General features: G+C 40.0%; 1 protein-coding gene across 1 annotated transcript in view; it reads right to left on the bottom strand.

The window, feature by feature from the left end:
- Positions 1-10,936: 10,936 nt before the first annotated feature.
- The window catches only part of TMTC2 (transmembrane O-mannosyltransferase targeting cadherins 2), a 359,943-nt gene continuing 345,488 nt past the window's right edge, over positions 10,937-25,391 (bottom strand). Inside the window, exon 12 of the mRNA XM_065423466.1 lies at positions 10,937-11,116. Within this exon, the coding sequence (XP_065279538.1) occupies positions 10,937-11,116 (180 nt within the window). The remainder of the gene's footprint in view (positions 11,117-25,391) is intronic.

The raw sequence follows: 25,391 nt of genomic DNA, 5'->3' as shown, positions 1-25,391 counted from the left end.
GGAAGGATGATCCTGTAGCTGAAGCACAGTTCTAAGTGTCAGGAGATCTGCTTTGATTCCTGGCATTGCCTCAGTTTTTTCAGTGAGTGAAATCTATCGCCTGCGATATGCAGGAGGTCAGGATAGAGAACCATAGGCCCTGCTGGCCTTAAAATCGATGATTCTATATGTTCTTTCATTGGTACAGGAACACGTTTGTCCAAAATTGTATGGATTTCATCCCATTTCTTGGGTTAAAAAATAGGAAAAGAACATGCTGTAGTTTTTTATTGCTCTTTGGTGTGGGGATGAGAGAGTAGAAGTGTTGTTGCGGGGGGAAAAATCACATGGGCATGTGAGGAGGGGGAAAATTGGGCTTCTGAGGAAGGATATTGTGACACTTTACTGTATAAGTAGGGCCCTACCAAATTCACAGCCATTGAAAATGCATCACGGACCATGAAATCTGGTCTCCACTGGGAAATGGAGGGTGGTTTTGTTTGTATTTTTAGACTATACTATACAGATTTCATAGGGGAGACCAGCAGTTCTCAAACTCGGGGTCCTGACCCAAAAGGGGACTGTGGGGGAGGGAAGAGTGCGGTTTGCAAGATTGTTGTAGGGGGGTCGTAGTATTGCCATCCTTACTTCTGCACAGCCTTCAGAGCTGGGTGGCTGGAGAACAGCGGCTGCTGGCAAAGTGCCTAGCTCTGAAGGCAACACCGCCAGCAGTAGTGCAGAAGTAAGGGTGGTAATATCATACCATGCCATCCTTACTTCTATGCTGCTGCCTTCAAAGCTGGGCAGCTGGAGAGTGGCAGCTGCTGGCCAGGAACCCAGCTCTGAAGGCAGTAGCGCAGAAGGATGGCATGGTATGATATTGCCACCCTTACTTCTGCGCTGTTGCTGGTGGTGGTGCTGCCTTAGAGCTGGGCTCCCAGCCAGCAGCTGCCGCTCTCTGGCCCCCCATCTCTGAAAGCAGTGCCGCTACCAGCAGCAGTGTAGAAGTAAGGTTGGCAATACCATGACCCCCCCCACACAATAACCTTGTGACCCCCTTATTATCCCCTTTTGAGTCAGGACCCCCACAGTCACCACTCCATGAAATTTCAGATTAACTTATTTTTTATTATTTTAAAAATCCTATGACCATAAAATTGACCAAAATGGACCATGTTTTTGGTAGGGCCCTATGTATAAGGCTTGCAACAGGCCGAAGAAATGTCCCTTTATCACGGTCACTTTATTTTAAGCTATCTCCAAAGAGACCAAAACAACATATGGTCTCGGGCTTTATTCCAGTTAGTCTTCTCATAGTTCTTACAGTGAAAACATGATCACAACATGCAACAGAAGAAAAATGGGCTCATTTGCCCATTGCTTCCAGGATAGCCTGCCTAAGCAGCCTGACTCCCCTTGATATCTACTCCTGGCCTGTCAGTTGGATGCAGTTTATATACATACTCTATTTCCTATCAGGCTTTGCCACAAGTTAGGATTGTTACGGCTGCTATAGTTCTCAGTTTGCCCTGCTCTCTTCTCACAGGGTATGTCTACACGGTTGATAAAAAACTTGCAGCTGGCCCAGGTCAGCTGACTCGGGCTTGTGGGGTTCGGGCTCTAGGGCTGAAAAATTGCTGTATAGACATTTGGGCTCAAATGGGAGGTTAGAGGGTCTCAGAGCTTGGGCTCCAGCCCGAGCCCAAATATCTACAGAGCAACTTTTAGTCCCACAGCTGCAGCCCCATGAGACTAAGTCAACTGACCCAGGCCAGCCATGGCCATGCTTCAGGGCTTTAACCCTGTGCAGACGTATCCAGAGAGAACAGCTGGAATCTATGTAGGATCAGCCTTGTCCCCAAACACTGAGGCCTTGGAGTAATTCCAGTCCACCTTGTTCGTGTAACTCTGGCCCTGAGTCCTAAAGCCATGGTCAGCAGAACAGGTTCTCTTGTGTAAACACTATATCACTTCCTTCCCTCCCTGCCTATGTGAAAGGCAATGTTATTTACTTCTTAGGGAAATGAATGGAATCAGAATTCTTAGCTGCTATTTCAAGCTCTGCTACTGGGCAAAATAGTTTCTCTATGTACATGAAGTAGCTTCCTTGTAAGGGTGAGGAGACTGTTACTTAAGGTTTGTAAAACAGTCTGGTGATGAGTGCTAGAGAAATACCCGGTATCATTCTCCCTCCAAACTCATAAATACTCTTTTTAGAGCACAGGAGATCATTGGCAATGAGCATCGCCACAGCAGGCACCTTCTTCTGCTGCGGGCTTGACATCCTATTGATGTCAACTGGCATTATTCCTCCCAGCATAGTGCCACAGGAAAGGAGAAATGCATTTATGCTTCTCAGTACACCTGCAGAGACAATTTCCTTTGTAGCATACGTTGTGGAATACTTCTTAGCTAGCACATTACCAAACATAACCGTGACCTATTATTTTTTTTGTTTAGGAATTTTATAAAAACCCCAGCTGTTTGATATTAATAATCTTCTTCACTAGTGTTCTTGGGTAAAGGAAAATCTCACCCATAGCTCAAAATTAAAACACACAATACCAAAAGTGCACTGCAACTAAAACAATGATGAGGAGAGACAAGGCTAATGTCTGCACCACTGAGATGAGGAAAACCTAAAAAGGTTAGAGCTTTTAATACAAACTGTCATGCAGATCACTATGAAAAGCACTTAAGTAAACTGACTTGAATCTATTTACAAATTATAAAGATCAAGAAATGATGACTGAAAAGGTCAGCAATGTTTTTTTCAAATTCTCCAAATTAACTAAATTCAAGATAAATTATAAGCTCATAGTTTATTGGCGTTCATATATTACAACTAGTGAGAGATCACAAAAGCTTTGAGCAGAGTACCTAATCAATCTTTCTTTCCTGCCCAATCAGAACTACTAAACACGTACAGTTGTGTACAGCATGGGAAATAAAGGTGATCAAAGCTCTCCTATGTGGTAATTAGTATTGAGGAGGCCTTTTTCCAGCATGATGGAGAGCTAAATACATTGGGTTAGCATCAATGGTTCTTCTAACTGGAAATGGTATTTCCTTTAACCCATTTGTAATTCTAAGATTGAAAAATGGCTGCCAGTAATGTTGGTTTTCAGTAGAATTTAGATGCAGTAGAATGTGATGCAGTATTACTCAAAAGCCAAACATGTTTTGTTTCTTCTTAACTTCTCTGGCTATAAGGCTAATGTTCAGTGCAGTTCAGTGCAAGACTCAGTTCAGTGCAAAAAAAATGTTCTTTGCCTCTAATTGTACAGAAGCTCAGGAGAAAATAGCCTTCCTACTCTCTGAGGAAATTGAGAAAATGAACCAAAAAGGAATCAGGAACCAGTCATCCTATGGGATCATATGGGATAATTGTATATTTAATTTTGTCCAATGAATTTATTCTGTGAAAAAAATACCAGACTAGTAACCCTTCAAATCAAATTGAGATTAGTTGCCAAACACAACCCTGATGGAGAAATTCTAGTTGAATGGGTGGAATAATCATTTTGAAAGACTAGGCTTTCTTCCTACAACAGACCCATTGATGGTGTAATTGATTTCACCCCTTTATTGCCTTTGTCCCAACTCACGGAGCTCTACGTTATTTATTATTAGTATTAGGATTTTTTTAATTCAGCTGTAAAACATTCCTTTGTGTTGAATCAATAAAAGACTGTAAGACAATTCCATAAACTCATGGTGGTAAAAGGGACTTTTCTAGACTAAGGAGAAATAAGAAGATTCATTGTGCCATTTTAAGATATTAACAAGTTTCACCATACACCCCACAGCAAGGATAAGTCTTCCTGGCATCCCTGTCCTCCTCCACACACAAAATACATTAATATGCAATGTACAAGTCCTAACAACCTCCACTATTTGTGGCTATGCAGAGCAGTTTTAGATTTTGTAGGACTGGAGGCTTTGCAGAGTGGATACAAACCAGAAAAGGAAAAGAACAACACTTTTGTACAATGAAAGAAGCAATATATTGTATTAATTTAGTCACTGACATATTCTAAGGAATCTTACTGTGGTATTGCAACCACCAATGTCAAAAAAAAAAAAAAAAAGGAAATTGTTGCATTTAAAATTAATTTCTCATTGCAATAAATAAAAATTTGGACTTGTAAAAACACTGTTCCCAAGAAAATCAGAGACCAAATAAAATCTCTCTCTCCAGAAAATTATGAAGAAAAAAAAATTGTCTGAGTGAAAGGAAAAAGTTCTATGTGCAAGTAATTCCTGAACATTAATAACATAACAAAGAAATAAACAAAAGAATCTTAAAACAATCTTACTTCCTGGGATTTCTTGGTACAGCAGGCTATGCATTATTAGCTTTTCAGATCTTTACAATTCAGTTTAAATTATTATTCAGATTCATGTTTGACTGTTTTATCCAAATTCCCATTTGTGCATATTACAAAACTGTAGTACCTTCTGGCTCAAGCTACTAAACCTTCACTTCCATGAATGCAAAGTTTACACACAAAAAGGTTCCAAGAGTGCTCTACGAAAGAGATGGCTTTCTCTGTATGTAGAAAGTTAGTTAATAGATAGTGTGCCAGTAGATGGCGCTCAAGAAAATACTAAATTGTTCCTAGGTTCTCTATGCCCCAGGTTGTCATTGTTGTGCATTGCAAATGGCTTCCAGCATGAAACTCTTTACATGGAGCTTTTAACAAGACTTTAGAGGCAAAATGTGAACCCATGTCTCATAGACTCATAGACTTTAAGGTCAGAAGGGACCATTATGATCATCTAGTCTGACCTCCTGCACAATGCAGGCCACAGAATCTCACCCACCCACTCCTGTAACAAACCCCTAACCTATTGTAGGGATATTAAAGAAGGTACTAACAGTGATTCCCCCAAGTGACAGTGACCTCCTCATAATTTGTCCCCCACACTTTAAAATCCAACAGTTTCACCAAGTACAAAAATCTCTTGGGTCTTCTGTTAAAACTTGTAAGCTACTGTCTGTAGAAACCATTGATTATGTCTATCCTGTGAAAGATACTTTACTACTATGTGAAACTTACAAACAAGTTAACTGACTTTGTTCTTGAAGTAATTGATACAATGCAAACAAACACTATAAGCCGTTAAGTGACTTTCACTTCATTCAACGGCTCCTAGGACAGACCCCCACCCTCTGTGATTAAAGGGCTGGGAGTCTCAAATGAATTAGCACACACCCTGAAAGTGGTGGAGACAGTAAATTAAAATATGATTAAGATATGGAATGTATGCTGATGAATGCTTGATATACATGAATGGTTAGGGAGGTGCCAGCCTAGAAAGGAAGTATCCATCGGCCGAAGAATGTGTCAAGTGGATGACCAGAAAACCCCCGGAGGGTAAACTGGGATCCACCCCATCACCTGGAAGGATGAGAAACACAAACTTTGGACAGTGTGGAGCCACCAGGAATGTGCCACTTTGGACAGGAATGTGCCATCTGCTGATTGAGTCAGCAACAGCAGGATGAAACAGCTCCCATAGACTAACATAGGAATTAATTCCTATAAGAATGGACTCTAAAGACTGATGACTTTGAGTCTCTGGTTCTGCTGCCAGCCTCCAGGAGCATCAGGTGCATCTGACACAGACTCGGCTCCATCCTCATGACCAAGATACCTGGCCAGTAACTTGGCATGAGCAACTTCTAGGCTGGTAACTATAACACCTATACAGAACTTGAATGAATGATTGTGTGAATGAATCTCTCTCTCTCCCTCTCTCTCTCTCTCTCTATCTATATATATGTGTGTGTATAAGGAATAAGTAGTGATAGGAATAAGTAGTCAAACAACGTTGTTTACTTTTATCTTTTGCTTTATCATTATATTTACAATAAATGTGGCATCTTTGCCTTATCCCTCTTAATAAGATCCTGCTGGTTTTTATTCTATTGGTATAACACTATGCCTGAGCTATTGAAGTCCTCAAATTGTGGTTTAAAGACCTCAAGGTGCAGAGAATCCTCCACATGGAGCCCTTCAACATAGCCATGAGCGTGTGCACAAGCATGCACACACAGAGTTAAATGAAAAACTAACAAGCCTTCCATGAAAATGCTCACTAAAGCCATTATTTACAATACTTAACATTTAAAATGTATTTACTTTTAAGGTGTTTTTAAAGGCTGCAAATGGAAATATATTTAAAGTAAAACTCTCAACATATAAATAATCCTGAACCGGCAGGCCCTACATGCTATCTAACATTTTTCTTATAGTACTCTGGAAGGTCCATCTTCTGTTTACATGGATATTTCAGTCACAAAAAATGCTTCATTAAACTTTTACTCTTAAACATGTCTGTAACCTTGAACTCAAGAACTACAGTAATAAACCAATGAGTTGCTGCACCATAAGAGGAAAATATTGGAAAAAAAATCTCATGCATCTTTAAAGCTCAGTTTCATCTGACATGGGACCACAAACACTAAATTGCCTTAATCATAAGCTTTTAGCCATTGCATGGTATCATCTCAGGGCACAGTTAAGGTTGTTTTTTCTGCTTTCACTGTGCATTTCCATCCATGTTAAGATGTTTCAATTTCTTTTCATTATAATATTTCCTGGATCTGTAATGCTTGGGTTTTGGATAATTACAACATCTCTTAATTTACAGATACGTACTCTGAGCCTAGGTTGTTTTTTTGTGTGTGTGTCTGAGAATTATAATAAAGTTCTTTCACTAATGTTGGAAGAAAGTGATTTTCTGCGATTCCTTACCCAGTCTCATGTGACTACAGCAATCAGCATGCCATCCAGACATACACCAGGTACAGCACATATTTGATTCCTTATGACACAGCTTTTTATTATATTACCACATCTCAGACTGATTAAACGTTCATCATCAGTGTGAACTAAGGCAGGCTTTCTCAAGCTGTGGGAGCAGCCAATTGGTGGGACCTGGACAGTGTCTGAGTAAGGTCTCAGTCTTATCTAATTTTCAAGATTGTAAGTGAAAAGAGGGAACAAATTTAAATTGCTGCATGGGATTCTCTTTGGATTTCCTGTGTACTAGTTCCTGGTTAAATTCTCTTCCATGCATCTCACAAAGGCTGCAGTGATTGAGCAGAGGTTGCCCTGGAGTGTCTCTTCCCGGTTGCCAGGCATGGCTGTGGTTCTTGTTTTGAGGGCCAGAAGACTCTCTTGCTACCTTCACCCTGTGATCTCTTTGTCCAGCAATTGTGTGAGGAGAGTGAGGAAGAGGCAATGACTAGTAGCCTGCTGCCTCCAAAGCTTACAAGCAGGGAGAGTAAGTGCAGATTTGGGGGCTCAATGTGTGGGGCATCAAGCTGATGGGGCCTCAAGGGGGAATGATGAGGGGAAAAGCTGGGAATTCAGGAGCTCAGGAGGAGGGTATGTACAAGGTAAGGACCACAGAGGTTCTGCTTCATGACTCTGAGATTAGTCTCCACTTTGAGTCATCTGGACAACCTATGTGCAGAGAAATAAGCTTTGCTGCCTCACTGAAACCTATATAGGCAAAGTGACCATTTTCTCTAACTCACCTGAAGGTGGGGCCTGAGTTGTTCAGATAAAAGTGAGACATGATGGTAAAATGAACCGCTGACAACCACTGACCCAGCATCCAGTATAACCGGGCCACATTACTGAACACTTTTTTGAGACTATGGAGGAAATCCTGCCCTCATCCATCTGTTGGTTCATAAGACCCTGAATACCACAGACCCGGGAAGGGATCTGGATGTGGGAAAGCTGATGCCCACTGCACCAAGGAGCCCAGCTCTGCAGGGGCTGCCTGAATGAATAGGTTTTTGGCACACGTGGTGGAGTATATCCACTGGCAAAGTCTCCCATGTAGGGGAGCAGCAGCGCCTTTAGGACCTGTTGCAGTCCGGAGGCTATAGTAGCAACTGCGGTATTGGTGAAACCATGACGTGGGGGACAACGATGACTGCCTCCTCAGCACAAGGCCATATACTCAGTTTGGGACCAGGATTTGACTGCATGTGAACAATTACACATTCACCAACTGTGCCATTTATGACCTGTTTGAATGTCTTTTTAAAAGTCAGTACAGTGTAGTAGAATGCCTAGATCCAATAGACTTTTACACTGCTGCAATCCTATCTAATTTTGTATCAAAAAGCATACAGCCAATATGTTATTAATTTACAGTAATTAAAAATGCAGTTAATATAAGTTATATTATAGTAACAGATCAAGACTTGCACAGCATGTATTTGTTATCAATGCTTTATTATTGAAAACAAAATTGAAATTCTCTTAGCTGGCACAAACAATTATTTCTACAAAAAGGAAAGCCTACAAATCTTGATAATTTATACAAATAACAGTTTTTCAAAAAATAAAAATTTAATTGAGTAAACTTCCCTTGTGCTCTTTTATTTTTTTAGCACTGTCTGCAATAATCCACCATAAATCCCTGAGCAGAGACACATATTTTAAATACATTTTTAAATGATTCCAAAAGAAGAAAGTTAAGTCCTATATTGAAATGTGTTCAGGGACATTCTTGTTAAACTTCCATTAGTCCTTTTTTCTTTCTTTTCTTGTTGTTTTTTTTTAAAACAGACAGTTATCAATGCTACCATGAAAATATATCACCTATGAGTGTCACTCTGTTGTGCAATGAATAACCACTAAACAAGAATGAACACATGTTAAAAGGGAGAGACAAAGAATACAGTGAAAAGTTATGATCACCAAAGTTTGATGACTTGAAATAAATAAAGCTGCAGGATACCACAGTTATATACTGAATTCAGTCAGAGTCTAATATCTAATTTATTTTTACAATTTTTCAGAAACGCAGTGAAAGGTGGAGAATAAATTCCAGACACCATTTTATTTTTACCATTGGCTTCAATGGGCGATGATGAAAAAGTTGAAATTCAACTTTTGAGCATTCCATGTTGCTTTCACAGCCATATCGTTATTTGACAAAAGGTTTGACACTTTCTTAAAAAAAAAAACGCATCCCTTTTGGTATCCCCATTGTGAACCTAGTCATTAAACATAGCATTGCTAACTGGAGAGAAAAAGACAAAACACTATAACAAATTGTGACTATACCAACTTTGAAATAGTTACTTCTCAAAATCCTTTAATATAGATCTAAACCTGTAGTGTGTATGGGGAGAATGTACAATAAATTGTCACATTTCCCTTTAAGTACACATGCTACCCACATAAAAATGCAGCAAAAGCAAAATGAAGAAGATAGCAACAGTTGGAGACTACTGGCTTAATGAAAGAAAACGCTGCTGCAGTTGAGTAATAAATAAATAAATACCATACAGCAAACTATTCTCCCAGAAGTACACAGCAATGGAATGGTGCTCTATAGTTAAAAAAGAAAAAAAAAAGATTTTTCATTATAAAAGGTTTTAACAGAGCCTGAAGAAGCTTGCTTCAGTTAAAGGTGCTCCATCACTTAACGTTATATTTACCACTCGTGAAATGAACATTGAAGCAGATATCAACAGGTCATTAAATGAAAAAGTAAATTTTCTTATAAATTCTAGTACTTTTTCCAACAAAAGAAAGCAGTTAGCAAATGGTTTGGGAAAACACAGACTAAAGCTTCAATAGGCTGCAACTTAAAATAAATTATTTTACAATTTTTTTAATGAAGAATAATACAATAATGAGCCCAAATAAAAATAAAAAACGCTAGAAATGTAACTTTGTTGTAACTGTGCATGTCAGAAAACAAAATGGATTCCTAATATTTGGTTAGAATCCAAGTAGATAATAGTTTTAAAAATGAACATCATTGTCAAAAATACTCAGAATAATTGGCAACCATTGTTACACACTTCTGTTAGTCTACAATGTTGTGCAGATTCTCTGCTAGCTTCTAAAAGTCAGTCCCTTTAACTAGTAGCACATTACAAAAAGCTCTGTTTTCAAAAAAAAATCTGATAAGCTTCATTTGTACCATTTCTAAGTATCAACACTTCCCAAACTCACTCTGGTTGAATTCTTGCAAAAATAATGCAAGCTGAACAGCATCTAGATGTCCAGTCCAAACTGGACTTATCTGACAGTAACGTGAAAGGAGTAAAACACAGTGTTCTAGAAGGCCAAAAAGAACTTCTTTTTAAGGTTACAGCCTGACCGCACTTTTTTGATATCAGGGCAAACATCTGTTTTCTGTGTAAATATGGATAATTCATGACATTAGTGATCGCTTCCAGATTCTTTTATACTGGTCCAATGTCACACATTGAGCTGGTCCTTGCTTGTTTCGTCTACTCAACTCAACTGAGTATCTGAAGTAAACTACATCAAAACTCTTAACAGTCGGAAAAAATATGTGCACTTGTCAGTAAACAACTGTCAATACTGTCATCTAACCGCAAGTGACAGGTATTTTAAAAAAAAACAACGGCTGTGTCAGTCTGAAATTGATAAGCAGGTGGTCCTAAAGAGAGATACAGCAGCATTAAGACAAACTGCAAACACATTGGATTTAGTATACATTTTAATGAGTTACAGTCTCAGCAAATACTTTAAGCTAGTATTATCTTTTTTACTCCCATGTGGCTGGGTGTATGCTATACAGTTCTCCCTTAGTGTTTTCAGGACAGTATACTTTTCAAGAACTCACATGAAAAAGAGTAATATGGGTTTAACTGTGATAACTTGTCAAGTATGCCAAAATACCCTCCTTTAAGTGCTATGGTTTTAATTTTTATTTTATTTTTTGCGGATTAATACTTAGGTCCTTTTTGAAGCATCCAAAGAATCTCCCTTTATTTTTATGGCAACAAAAGTTATGCCAAAAACCAGAATAGGTTCTCCTAGCAGCAATTAAGACCCCCTGACCCCTGCAGTCAAGTCCAATGAGAGCTTTGATCAGATAACTTCCTGGAAGTTTTGTTTTGGATTTGAGTCAATGTAAAGAAAAAGAAGTTTTTTCTGTGTCATGTTTTAGACGTCTTTAAACCTTGTTTTTCCATGATATTCCACAGTTTGCGAAGATTAGACTGTGTGATGACATCGTCTGGCTTAAATTGGAGAGCACGGAGGTAGTTTGCTTCAGCATCTCTGAGTTTACCATTGAGATGAAGAATGGCTCCAAGATTCATCAGGGCAGCCGGATACTGGAACAAGAGAAGGGAAGGAAAAATATTGAGTGTATTTTCAGGGTTTTTTTTCAGACAGTCTTGATCCACTTAAACAAATTATTCCCTTATGTTTGCAGGCATTTTATGGAAGCAATTTAGCAATTTAAACAAATAGAGATAACAAGAAAAAGTTTTTGAACAGCTGCTAACTGTGTACTTTGTGCTTTAAAAAGGACAGGCTCTCGTGTCTACATGCATAGACTTCTTTCTTTAATGAGAAAACACAGATACCATAAAAGCTTTACATGTGGTAACGTCGGTATACCATAGTTTCCAAGAGAAAATTAAAGTAGTCCAACAGCGGATTGAAGAGAGGAATTTAATTTTAATTCGACCCAATGCCAATAAAGAGTTTATAATCGGTGAGAATAGCTAACACATTGGAACGCCTGCTCCTTTTTTTCTTTTAATAAAAATTTATCTTCAGATTCTAAAGACAGACATACAAATTTCAAGGATACCCATTTTAGAGTCTTCTTCATATACACTCAATGTTATGCCAGGCTTTGATAAGTCTTTCTTTATGAATAGTTGGATAACCTTAAAATTACCACTGGCAGAAACTAATGACAAAGACATCAAGAATGCATAAAACAATAAATTAACAAGCCCTGGGATCCTATCCTCCCCACCATAGGTACAGAGAACCACCCCAAAACTACCAGCAGCCACCCACATGTAGGTGGACCTGACAGGCACCCAAGGCAGGCGAGCAGCTCCCTCCAGTTTCCTCCACAGGGAACCCTACCCCCTTCACCCCCTAGAACACTGGAGGTATCCCTGGGAACCTGGGGGAATGTGCAAGTACCAGTAAAGCATTACATTTCAGTGGAAGCATAGTCATTTTATTCACCACAACAATAGCTCTTGATTTTAAAGTAAAAACAGATACTAGACAAAGTTCAACACAAGTTGTCCAGATCACCCACTTTTTGGATCAGCCTCAGCAATGCTTGCTTCCCAAATTATGCAGATTGGAGCAAAGATGGCTAAGTTTTGTCTCTGAGGTTACACCTACACATGGGTAGACATATGCACTAGCTCTGCTTGAGCTAGTGTGCTAAAAATAGTTGTGTGGCCACGGTGGCACAGGCAGCGGCTTGGGCAAGCTGTCCAAGTGTGTAACCCAGAAGGATTTGTGCTTTGGTGGCTAATCTGAGCCACCGGACCACACTGCTATTTTTAGCGCACCAGCTTGAGCAGAGCTAGTGTATCCATCTAACTCTGCTAGGAAGCACCCTCCCAGCTGCTGTGTAGACATATCCTGAGGAGCAAGTGGTTCAGGACACCACTCATCAGCACTCCCACATCAGCTTTCAAAAATGTGTAAAGTTAACTGGAAACTCAGTTTCAGCCATCTCTTGTAGTTACAGTATTTATACACACTAGATGCTTGCTAATAAGATGGACATCAGAAATAATAAGGGAGGTCTGAGTGTAGTTGTAGCTGTGTCGGTCTCAGGATATTAGAGACAAGGTGTGTGAGGTAATAGCTTTTATTGGACCAACTTCTGCTGGTGAGAGAGACAAGCTTTTGAAGCTCTTCTTTAGCTCTGTGTGGCTCAAAAGCTTGTCTCTCTCACCAACAGAAGTTGGTCCAATAAAAGCTATTACCTCATGCACCGTGTCTCTCTAACAGAGAGAAGAGACAGAAGAGACAGCTGTCTCTCCCCAACTTGCTACATACCAGTGTTGGTCTCCCAGAGTGCAAGCCTTCCCAAGATGCTGTGATAAAGGGATGGCATTCTGATTAGGTTTTGCATACCTCCCACACAACTATTCAGGTTCACCAAAGTACCTGTAATTTGAATTTTTCCACCTGAAATTTAAACCACTCCTATCCTCTAGGAGATAGGAAAAGTATTTTAAATTCAATCTAAAGCAACGCTTGCACTAGGAAACTGAAATAGAAGACCACTCTCTGAAACAAATTCTACATTTGTATGTACTATGCTCTATGTTTGCCTCTTCTCTTCCTTCCTGCTTACTCTCATCTGTTAAGAAAACAATCCCACGTATACTCAAGTATGAGTCAATCTTTCAGAGCCATTAGGTTTCAGTGTGTTCAAAATTAAGCAAAACAATGTAAACATCATGATGCTAACCTAACTACTTCTGGATTTCGTTTTTCTTGCTCAAACATGACAAGTTATTTTTGCCAACCATAGCAGGAAATTCTGCTATTTGTGAAGCATCTCCAACTATTATAGTTTCCCTCTCCATTCATACTCAGTTTGGAGAAGGGAAACTGATATTTGAGCTTCTGAAGCAATCTTGTTTATGTACAATATATATCAACCTCCTCATTACTATCCCATGCTCCACCAGTCTACAGAATCAATTATACTGAAATTAATGGAACTGTAATAAACTCTTTATAAGTAAATATATTTTGGATAATGACAAGAATGATGCAGCAGAACAGCAGCATTGTGAATAGACGATTCTGTCAAACATAAGCTATCTGTACATTTCTTTTTTAAAAAATGAATTGTATGGTAATGAAAGGGACCTTGATACTGCAACTTGGGCAAATCCTTGTGTCTATGTGGAGTCTATTACCTTCATCTGGACTCTGTGCAGATGCAAGGGTCTGCCTGCAAGGGTCCAATAAATTACAGGATCTGGCCCTATGATCTCTTTTTAATGGCTCAAGTTTTGTTTTTAAGATGCTACCTGAGCTTCAGTGTCAAAGCAATATGTGTCTTATAAATTGATACATCAGAAAGTGAGCTTAGAGACAGAGCAAGTAGGCACAAAAGTCAACAGATATGGGTCAGCAATCCAGAAACCTGCTTGATTTCCACATGCTCCATCTGATAGAAAAGATATCAGAGAAACTCTTGTGGAGTACATTATGTTCTCAATCCAAACACACTCCCCACTGTATTACATTCTAAAGCATCCATCAACAGTGTGTCTGGGAAGTAGACATTTTTTTCTTCTACAAGTTCAAGTATTGCTCTCAACTCTTTCTTTTTTCTCCACAAATGTGTAATTCAATTTATTTATGTGGCAAGATATCTAGGGCTTTAAGATTAAAGTTTTATTTCCATACACAGATGTGAAAATCCTTCTTATGCCACTTTCCTTTTAATCTGGCAAACTGATTGTGCTGTAGTAGACTAAAAAAGTATAATTACTGATTTTGCTTTGTTTGATCTCTCTGATGGAATTTGAAATTAATTTCCCCCTGAAATTCCAGCAAATGACCAAATAGGTTTAGCCTATTAATGTGCAGGGTAAATAAATATATTTATCAATGTAAAATGAGTATGAAGTAATTCAGAAGGGAGCTGAAAAATCATGCCAACTCCTCTAATATTATAAATGAGAAAATCTGCAGGTTTCTTAAAAGAGACTAAGTGCCGACTACCTACCCACCTACTGGATTTATAGAGTACCAATCACTGCAGTATCGAGCATCAGTGGTTTATTACAACAAACTCAGGAATTTCCAGGTGACTGACTGATTGATTATACATCAGTGTCATCACACCTGCCAGCTGTAACTGATGGGCTGGGGACAGAAAACCAAGAATAATCACTATCGTTTTTTCCTCGGATAGATTGTCTTTTATTAAAGACAGCTGATGAAACTTTTCAGCACGTTAACAAAGGCAGTTGGCAGCTATCACTCCAATAATACAGGGCTTGTAGAACTGTATAATAAATGACACTACCTACTAATTCAGAGACTTGAAAGGAGAAACAAGCCTTCCTTCATTTCCTTTACGAGACAGATGCTTTATATCAAAAGAGCTGACTGGCAGTTCTATCAGAGTTATTAATGGTGTCTTTTTGGTCTGTTGGGAATGATCCCCCTTACTAGTGTTTTTTCTTGCTGTGTATTTTTTTTTCTTAGCTCTTTGGAGACTAAGTAACTAATGAATAACAAAACAAAAATCATGTGTTTTGCTGCCCAAAGCATTGGGTATTGTTTATGTTGGTGACAATTCTTCCAAGCCTCCTCCACACTACCATAATTGGAGGATAATGTTCTGTGGCATACAAAAACAGCACCATGAACTAAACTCTGCTCTGAAAGACAGTATGGAAATCCAAAATGTTTCCAGTAAATTCCATGGACTTGCTTCATATTTACACTGATGTAACCAAGAGTAGATTTTGGCCCCGTATATATATAACATTAACCATTATATGACAGATGCTCCAGATTTTTTGTTTGTTAACTCATGTTCACTCCATACACAAATCTCTAGCTCCAAATAGAATTAGTTAGCTTGTGCAGATACAAGTTAAAAACCTTTACAAATATATATATCTCAAGGCTGATTCCCCACTCTGGCAGAAGGTGGGGGCCCTCAAGGATTCTAAAAATTAATACTGGCTACTCCAGGCTTGTATTAAACTCCCAAGGTTACAGCTTTTCTCTGACCCTGGATGGGGAGATGCTGCCACTACCCAAATGCAAAACCCCTTTAAGGACCCAGGAAGGTGCACTTGGGAATTCCTTCCTGTGGGGTACCCTCAAGCCCTTTCACCCCTCCCCCCCCCCCCCCCCCCCGGAAGAGCTGAGAAAGAAAAACAAAGGAAATCAGCTGTTGCCACCAGCTAATTAAACAACACGTGCATATACCTTTTAGAAGACAAAAATCCAATCCTGTTCTTAAAAAAGGTACATTTTATTAAAACAAAAAGAAAGAAAATACATCTGGAAACTCAGGCTATTGCTAGATTTAAAAAGAGCAAATACAAGGATTAAGCATCAAGAATAGTTTCTTGAGGTCAAGCTTAAAGGTTGCAAGCAAAACAAAAGCACCTGGGGTTAGCACAGAGGACTCCACAAGCCATAAAGAAATAAAAGAGATAAACCTAATCACATCTTCCTAGACATTTCCTCATCTACTTACATGTCTGGGGTTTTAAATGAGTAGTTTCTAGGTATGATATAGATGATTTTTCATACCTGGCCCAAAGCTTCTTACAGCATTGCTGTTCTGTCCCCTCTCCCCGGGAGAACAACCAGACAGACAGACAAAAGGGAAGTCTTGTTTCAATTTTAAAAAGTTCTAGCCTTCCCATTGGCTCTTTTGGCCAGGTGCCCACTCACTTCCTTTTACCTATGCATCGCAGTGACTTTTAACCCTTTACAGGTAAAGCAAGTAGAGAACAGCTAATAAGAGGGATTTTATAGCTAACTGGCTGGCTGGGTCCATAAAAGGGAGTCCCGTCCCCCCCATTTATAATTACTTCATCTACCACTAAAACACGGCCACTTCTGGGTGAAGCAGACAACAGTACGAATCAACAGTTTGGAGACAGGTAGTGAAAACTAGAGCCCTTGTTTTGTTTCTTCAATGGAAACTCTGTCCAGCTTCCACTCTTTAGCTAATGACCCCACAGCCAGAGATGGTATAGCTTCTGAGTTTCAAATTAAATGCCTTGTTTAAAAAAATATCCTAATGCGCACTTCAGTAAATTCATGATCTGGTTCACCTCTGCACTGATTGAACTGCACTGATTTTTATCCTCCTCCATTAAAAAAAAATCACTGAGTATTCCTCTTGCTTTCCTTCCCTTGCTTCTACCCTATTGCTCCTGCCTTTAATGAATTTTGGCAGTATAATTATGTTCTTTATATTTAAAAATGACATCAGAATTGTTTACCAAATCTTGCAATCAGCATGGCCAACCCAAAGCTGATGACATCACTGCTTTTATAGAGCAATCAAATCCATTGGCCTTCCAGGACTGATTGGAGAATGGTTCTTTAGCTTCAGGGGTGCACAGCGAGGTGTTTTATTTTTAAAGTGCATTTAAGGCATCTTAAGTTGTTCTTTTAAGCCTGCTTGTCAAATAGAATTTCATCCTTTGAAAAGATACAGAGATGCTGCATGCAAATATTTTATCTTAAGCCTTCTTGGTTAGATGTTGCTGAAGTATTCAGATATTTCAGCTTCATAATTAAAAACACAGAGTAGCTTGATAAAGTCCGGGTGATAAAACAGAAAATAAACAGATTTAGATGTAGAAGTGATCACTAAGTATGAAAACTAAGCATGGTGAGCTGTTTCATCATGTCAAAGACCATGTTATAATGTGCTGTCATGAATTTTTATCCTCCTACAACGATGGCAAGGATTTTCATTTGAACTTCTATTATTGGTGTCATTGCCATAGTGCAGTGTGCTATTTTTAAGGCAATCAAAATGTCAACAGCTCTGTTTTTATTATTATTGCTAAAGATAACTGTGCACAACTGAATCATTTCAAATGTGGCATTTATTTTTGACAGACTCCAAAATGTTACTTCTAAAGTTAGACTGTGATCTAGAAGTTGCCCTCATGTTTCAATGATGCTACTTTAATGTGGGGCTGGATTCTGCAAACTGATCCTTCTTCCTAAATGGAGTCTCACTTAAGTCAAGAGGAATCCACACAGAAGGAAAGGTGCAGGCATGTGGATTTATTTATAGGATGCAATCCTAGAGTTGTAGGAGGATAAAAATTCATGACAGCACATTATAACATGGTCTTTGACATGATGAAACAGCTCACCATGCTTAGTTTTCATACTTAGTGATCACTTCTACATCTAAATCTGTTTATTTTCTGTTTTATCACCCGGACTTTATCAAGCTACTCTGTGTTTTTAATTATGAAGCTGAAATATCTGAATACTTCAGCAACATCTAACCAAGAAGGCTTAAGATAAAATATTTGCATTTAATAACTTCTGGAGGTAGCAAATAAATACAAACAAAATAAACAATTTTTTTTTTACAAAATAAAAACACGCTTCCCTCCACCCCCCAAGAACATAGGCAAAACGCATCATTTGTGCAGTTTAATCTATCCTTTAGTCTCATAAATCAGGATGACATACCAAGTTGTAAATGACAGGAGCAAAGAGCAGCATAAGCAATAACTGGGTCACCCTAACAGCTGAAAATAAAATGCACATACTGGGGCACATCTTCAGCTGGTGTAAACTGTCATAACCCCATTTACTTCACTGACGTCAGAGGACCTGCTCCTTAATGTCTAGTTCCAGAATATGTACAGTATGACATTTTTGTTTATATGTGTCTGACCCTAAAGTGCTTTTGAAAGTCCTTAGCTGTGTACTTCTAAATCTACACACTACAGCATTTTAAATAAAAATAAGGACGGCCTTCCATTTCCAGGGGGGGAGGGGAACTTGCAAGCACACTCCAAACTTTTTGGACACCGGCTTCATTAAGGAAACTGTAGCTGTGACCTGGAGAAGAGTTCTGGAATTTGGCATGAAAATGGGAACACCAAGTAGCCTACTTTCTGTCTCAATTACCACTTCCACAAGGGACAACTTCTTAGCATAATACAATGGCTCTCCAGCCAGTGTGAGCTCTCAGTCAATCTGTTTTCCATGTCAACCTTCAGAAAAATATCCAATTTGGAAAAGAACAGAAAATCATTCAAAACTGAACATATATATTATATTTAGTTGGTGAAAGATATCTGCCACAGACATTTATATAAAGTCATAGCATATTTTATTACATATTGGCAAGTTATGAATGAACAAGTTACAACTATGAAGTGCTGTAGATCATATTGACAGCTTGAGAATCCCAAAAGGACATTTGTAATTTGGGTAGGTCTAGATATTTTCCCCTAATAGCTATGGATGAATTGCTTTGGTACAACAAAGTTAAAATAACCTCTCAATAAACATTCTTTCAATCCATATGGAAATCATGATGAACATTTTTAGATAGCTTTTATTAGTAGTAATGAAATGATGCTAAATAGTATTTAATATTATGGTTATATTTTTTTTAAAAATCACGAAATGAGTTTTCCAGATCTCACAAAGTGTTTAATTAGAAACTCCTCTTGATTTCCACCCCAAATATTTTCAGTACTGTACAGCATGCAATAATCATATCTCATTTTCTTAGCACTTTAGAATTTCATACAAATATCTTCAAATGACTTGATTTTTGTTTATAGAAATCAAGCTGCATTCTAATGTCTGCAATATGATCGTTTTAATACCTAACAAAGATTGCAGTTTAAGAAGTACAACTTATTAAGCTTATCTAACAAGAGTAGTCCGTGTATTAATTAGAAAGCCTACATTTCAAGCAAATGAGAGGTTTGCTAACTGGAAGTGTTGTCTGTAGTGACAAACTGTAATTGCTCAGGATCTTTCAGAACCAATATTCTATCTCATTAAGAACAGGGACTAAATGTGCACTTGCTCCACATCAACGCTGTATTTCTCAACATGGGAATGAGCTTTTCCACTTTTTATTGGGAAGAAGAAAAACAGTTTACTGTTATTCTCTGGGGGAAAACAACAAGAACATACTTAATTTATCAGAAATGTGAGGTGTGTTAAGGAGATATGACGTGGTCTGCTTAGTCTGACAGAACATATGTGTAAGGCTGAACAGAATGGGTATGCATATGAATGCAATCAAAACTGACTGGTCTCTAAAAACACTAATTTAGTGATAATTGATAGTTATGCATTTAGGTTCACTCTTAATATATGACTGTAAGTCCCATAAACTTAAAAAAATTGCAGTTTTTACAATCTAGTACAATTTCTCTAAAACCACAAAGGATTGCTTATACTGTGTCACTGAGAGACCCAAGACAAGTTACTGATCCTTGCAATCTAAATAAGGCAGATAAAGCCACAAATAATGACAACAGATCATAAGGAGAGAGGAATAACAGTAAGCAGAGGGAAGTGAATATTGTTCTTGAAGGAATAGATTCATGTACATAGGCGATAGACCTCTTTGCGTCTATTACGCTACCATATCCTGTGTCAGCATGTAAAGGCAGTAGAGGTCTGTAAAACAGTCAAAAGCAGGATTGAAATAAACTACTTGAATTTTTTATATTTTTCATTGTGAATCTGCAAATGGGTCCATTCTGCAGGGGGGGAAAACTATCCTTTTTAAGTCCACCCTCCCCCAGTGAAAAGATGTGCCTGATTCATTGGAAATGAGTTATGTTGAAGAATGAAAGGTAGCTTTGAAATTCTAATTTTTGCATATTTGGATCTCTAGCAGTCACTTGATCAAGATTCATAAAATGATGAAATCTGACCAGTATGAAATCACCCCTTTTTCTACTGTTGTAAAAAGATTAAATACCTTGTGGTAACAGGGCCGGCTCCAGGCACCAGCTTAACAAGCAGGTGCTTGGGGCGGCCAAGGGAGAGGGGCGGCACCTGCGGCAATTCGGGGGCGGCAGGTCCCTCACTCCCTCTAGGAGCGAAGGACCTGCCGCTGAACTGCCGTCGCCGATCGCGTTTTTTTTTTTTCTTCTTCTTTTCCAATTGCCGCCGCCGATCGCGCAATTTTTTTTTTTGTTGTTTTTGCTTGGGGTGGCAGAAATGCTGGAGCCGGCCCTGTGTGGTAAACAGTAACAAGAAACAGTAGTTGTTGAAAGGGAATACCTATAGTTAGCACTGAGGAAACCTATTTGGATAAAACCAACAGAGGCCTTTTACTTTGACTCAATACAATACTAAATTAAACATGTTTGCAGAGAAATTTCATCAAATTGAAATTGTGTATGATTCCTCTTCTCATTAACATACAGACACCAATCTTGTTTTGTTTACATTTCTCACCCCCAATTTTCACACAGACGTTGAAGGGGAAAAAAGCCTCAACTCAAATAACTTCAATTTGCTGTAAATTGTACAGCATAGAGTTGCCAAGGCAATCCTAAGGCAAAGCTAAATTAAAAAACCCTCCACAATCTTGTTAATAAATAAATATACCTTTAAGATGACCTACAGTGCAAAGAATATTTTTTGCCAACAGAGAGACACTAGTGAAGTTGTCAAGAGGAACCTAGGGCATAAATATTTGTTTTCTTATGATTTGCAAACTGTAATTCTAGACGCGTTTTGTTTTTCTTTCCCTCTCTTTGCTTTGCCCCCTCTCAAGATCATCCAGTTCCTTTCATCTGTACTACCAGACCAGGGGTCTCAAACACGCGGCCCAGGGGCCGCATGCGGCCCACGGGGTTATTTTCTGCGGCCACCCGACCCTCCCCCAGCATTTACCTAGAGCGGCTCCGGCCCGACGTGCACTGGGGCCAGGGCAGGCTCCCTGCCTGCCTGCCCTGCCCCTGCGCCGCTCCGGGAAGCCGACGGAACCTGGGGAAGGAGGGGCGCAGGGGTGCGTGTGGCTGTTCCTTCAGGCACTGCCCCCAGCAGCTCCCATTGGCCGCGAATGGGGAACCGCGGCCAATGGGAGCTGCTGGGGGCGGTGCCTGAAGCAACAGCCACACATACCCCTGCGCCCCTCCTTCCCCAGGTTCCGTCGGCTTCCCGGAGCGGTGCGGGGGCAGGGCAGACAGGCAGGCAGGCAGCCTGCCCTGCCCCCGGTGCGCATCGGGCCAGAGCCAAAACCCCCGAACCCCTCCTGCAGCTGAACCCCCTGCCCTGAGCCCCCTACCACACCCCTACTGCACCCCGACCCCCTGCCGCACCCCTCCTGCACCCCAACCCACTGCCCTGAGCCCCCTACCACACCCCTACTGCACCCCGACCCCCTGCCGCACCCCTCCTGCACCCCAACCCACTGCCCTGAGCCCCCTGCTGCACCCCGACCCTCTGCTGCACCCCGCACCCCTCCTGCACCTCAACCCACTGCCCTGAGCCCCCTGCTGCACCCCTCCTGCACCCCAACCCTCTGCTGCACCCCGCACCCCTCCTGCACCTCAACCCACTGCCCTGAGCCCCCTGCTGCACCCTGCACCCCTCCTGCACCCCAACCCCCTGCTGCACCCTGCACCCCAATCCACTGCCCTGAGCACCCTGCCGCACCCTGCCCCCCCTCACCCCTCCTGCACCCCAACGCTCTGCCCTGAGCCCCCACCACACCCCTGGGGGCAGGGAGGGGGCAGAGTTGGGGTGGGAATTTCAGGGAAGGGGTTGGAATGGGGGCAGGGAAGGGGTGGGAAGAGGCGGGGCAGGGGCGGGGCCTCATGGAAGGGGTGAAGTGGGGGCGGGGCCGAGGGCAGCGGGGGGGAGGTGTCAGTAAATGCGGCCCTCGGACCAACGTACTAGTCCTCATGTGGCCCTCGTGGTCATTTGAGTTTGAGACCCCTGTACTAGACTGAACTGTTTTGCCTAAATTCTGTTCTGCACTCATTTTCACTCATGGGAGGCAGTGGAGCAGTGGGCAGTAAGAAATATGGCACACTGGTAGTCCTCTTAGGAATTCTGTGAAATACAGTTTTCCATGTAATACATATGAATTAATGTCTCACTTGGCAGTGTGTAACCTGCAGGTGTTTTCAGTGTAGTATTCAGCAAATAAATCAACACTGCAAGTTAAAATTATGGACTTAGGGGTTAAGTGTGACTATTTTATTTTGATACTTGGTGTTTGAAGATTTATTAAGGCAGCAGTTCCCAAACTGTGCTCCCTGGACAAATGGGGGTCAGCCCACAAGGCGCTAGCCACTTGCCACACACCTTAAAAAAGTTATGACTTGCCCCTCCAGTGCTGTCTTATTTGACACAATTGATCTGTTATACGGTGTCGTATACATTTGTAGTACTATGTAAGTAATAAATATTAATAACCATAAGGGGTACATTTTAAAGTATTGTGTAGAATATTAGAGCCACATACACTACTTTGAAAGTTTGTTCCTAATTGTTACTTATCACTAAATACTAGCTAATGAATATTAGCTTTGCAGAGCCTTCATATCACACTATCTAAAGCTAATTACAGGGTGATTACAGGGTGCTGTCATTCTATGACCAATGTTTTCTTTCTAAAATTTGCTCTTTTTAAAAAATGCAAGAGGAAAGTTGACCTGCTGAAGGCACTAGACTGGGAATCAAGAGATATAGGTTCAATACCACCAGAGACCACCGTGTCCTGCATCACAGCGACAGTTCCATCTTTGGCTCTGTGCAAAAAACAAAACAAAAAACCTACAAAGTTTTTGGAAATGGCTATTTTTTTTCAGCACGTATATCTCTACAACCCCTAGCTCAAAGGACCCCAAATGTGGATAACAACCCTACCCTGCACCCTCCTGAGGCACAGCAAATTTCAACAGAATCCAACTATGCATGTTGATTTTAGAGGACTTAGAAAGGTCAACCTTTAAACAAAATTTGTGAAGCAAACTTAACCATAGTGGTTTTGCCGTGACACTACAATATGCACTCTGCCATGGTAGAACCTGAGCTTCCCCTCCCACCTCCAGGTCATGTGGAAATTAATTCCCAGCAATGCCTCTCCTTGGAGCCCATGTTTATTCCCAAAAAAGCAAAATTTCATATTCTATGTGCACAGAGTGTTTTCTTCCTCTATTAAGGGTAAAAGTACAGTGCCAAATCTGTGAACCATCAAAAATACACCTGCCAAAACCAAGATTTCCAAACAGAACCAAAGGACAAAAGAGCTACTGACCTTTCAAAAATCTCAACAGAAAGGTTTAAATATATTTATGGGTCTAAAATATATGAAGTTACAATACACAGACGTGGAGAAGAGTTCAACTGCTGCTCTGGTAACCCATATCACCCCAGAAATTACAATAAGTCAGATAAGGCACTCAATGTTCCTGTATGTGAACTCACTTCAAATTTTTATTATGGGGTGGGACATTTTTTGTTTTTATCTGAAAGGATCTTTTCTTTAATATTGGGATTGTTTTAAATTAGTGTAAGGCAGTGAGCTACTGCAGCAAGGGCTCTGTTGCAAGCCAATACGACAGGTTAAATACAGTTACTTACAGTTCCAGAACTGAAGCCAATTATATACTGATGTACCTAAGAATTAGCGGAACTGTCTCATCTTAGTAATTATAGCTGCTTGCTCTCCATTTTGAGGATATGTTACAAAAATAGCAGGAATATCCATTTAAATGTATGCTTTGTGGCTGACAGTGGCATCATGTGTTTCAACTTCTCATAGACAGTGGTCCAGATTGTCCCATGGAAGGGGACTTTCTAATAGGGAAATGAGAGTTCGTCCCTCCTTATCACATCACCAGGAGATGTGCCACATCTGGCTTCAGCACCCCTCAAAAAGAAGTTAATACAGCCTAGGACTACAGCAACTTTTAACAAGTTCCATGGGATGATGTGTGTCCCTTCCCACACACCTATCTAGCTCCAACCCATCCACTTCCCCTGTGTGGATCTTGATATATGCAGAGAGCCCCTCCATATGCAAATCTCAGCAGGCACAATGCAGCCCAGTGTTAAGGTGTTTTTCTGAATGCAGCCACTTAGATATTCTATAAGAAACAGCTGTGTCAAAAAGGCCAAGTCAAAAATACTGGACAGATACAGCACATGATAGTTGTCAGAGTAATGTTATTAGTGGCACAGATGCTCACAGTAGGAGATCTTTATTGCTCTGAACAAACTCATAGTGCCCCTTAGCACTATGGCAATAAAGATATAGAGCTCAAGGAGAAATATCCAAATAGATATAGCAACCTGTCTCTAGAAATCATTCCTAGAGTGGAAAATACATCAGCATTGTAGGTTAGACAGAAAATTAGGAAGTTATTTATTGCAAAATACCCTATAGGGTATGTAGAGTTGCTAAGTTTAGTTAATGAGCATTAAAATCCACATCCTTTTCAGCTCTAATTGGATGATGAATTCATTGCATTGTTTCCAGAATCAGCACTGGAATACTCTATTATGAGAAACCCTTGATGGATTTTTTTAAATTGAGTTCAAACAGCTGGCTTAATTTCTGAAATGCTAATTTACTGCTGTGAGTTCTATATTTCATGGCACTTTATTTTTGATTGACACTGAGGGCTACATGCACAAGGTGTAGACAATCCTGCTTTCTATAGGAAGTGAGGTTGGCAGCTCTGCACTCACAGCTGTATTACTACAGGACTGTGAAACACAATCAAGTGCACAGCTATGACTGTGATGCATCTTTTCCTAATCTGAGGAGTCCAACAAAATATAGTTTAACTGCCTACTGCCTCCCATCACCTCCAAAGCATGATGATCCCTTTTATATAAATCAGTATTAGAAATTTAGAATGTGACATTCCATTAATTAGTTTCACAGATCTGCTTTTTAAATTATTCATTAAATGAGTTATACACTTCAGTATAGACATAGCCATTTTACAGTTATTCTGCATTCCCATCCTGCACTATAATCTTGGGAATCTATCTATAAAGTCCTGGATAATCTACTATAAGAAACAAACCTGCTATCACAGAGACAGACCTAGATGACCTCATGATTTTTTTTGGTCTCTAATT

This window comes from Emys orbicularis, chromosome 1, assembly GCF_028017835.1.
Source record: "Emys orbicularis isolate rEmyOrb1 chromosome 1, rEmyOrb1.hap1, whole genome shotgun sequence".
Lineage (NCBI taxonomy): Eukaryota > Metazoa > Chordata > Testudines > Emydidae > Emys > Emys orbicularis.
The sequence above is the reverse complement of the archived record's forward strand: the minus strand, read 5'-3'. Positions and strand labels throughout refer to the sequence as shown.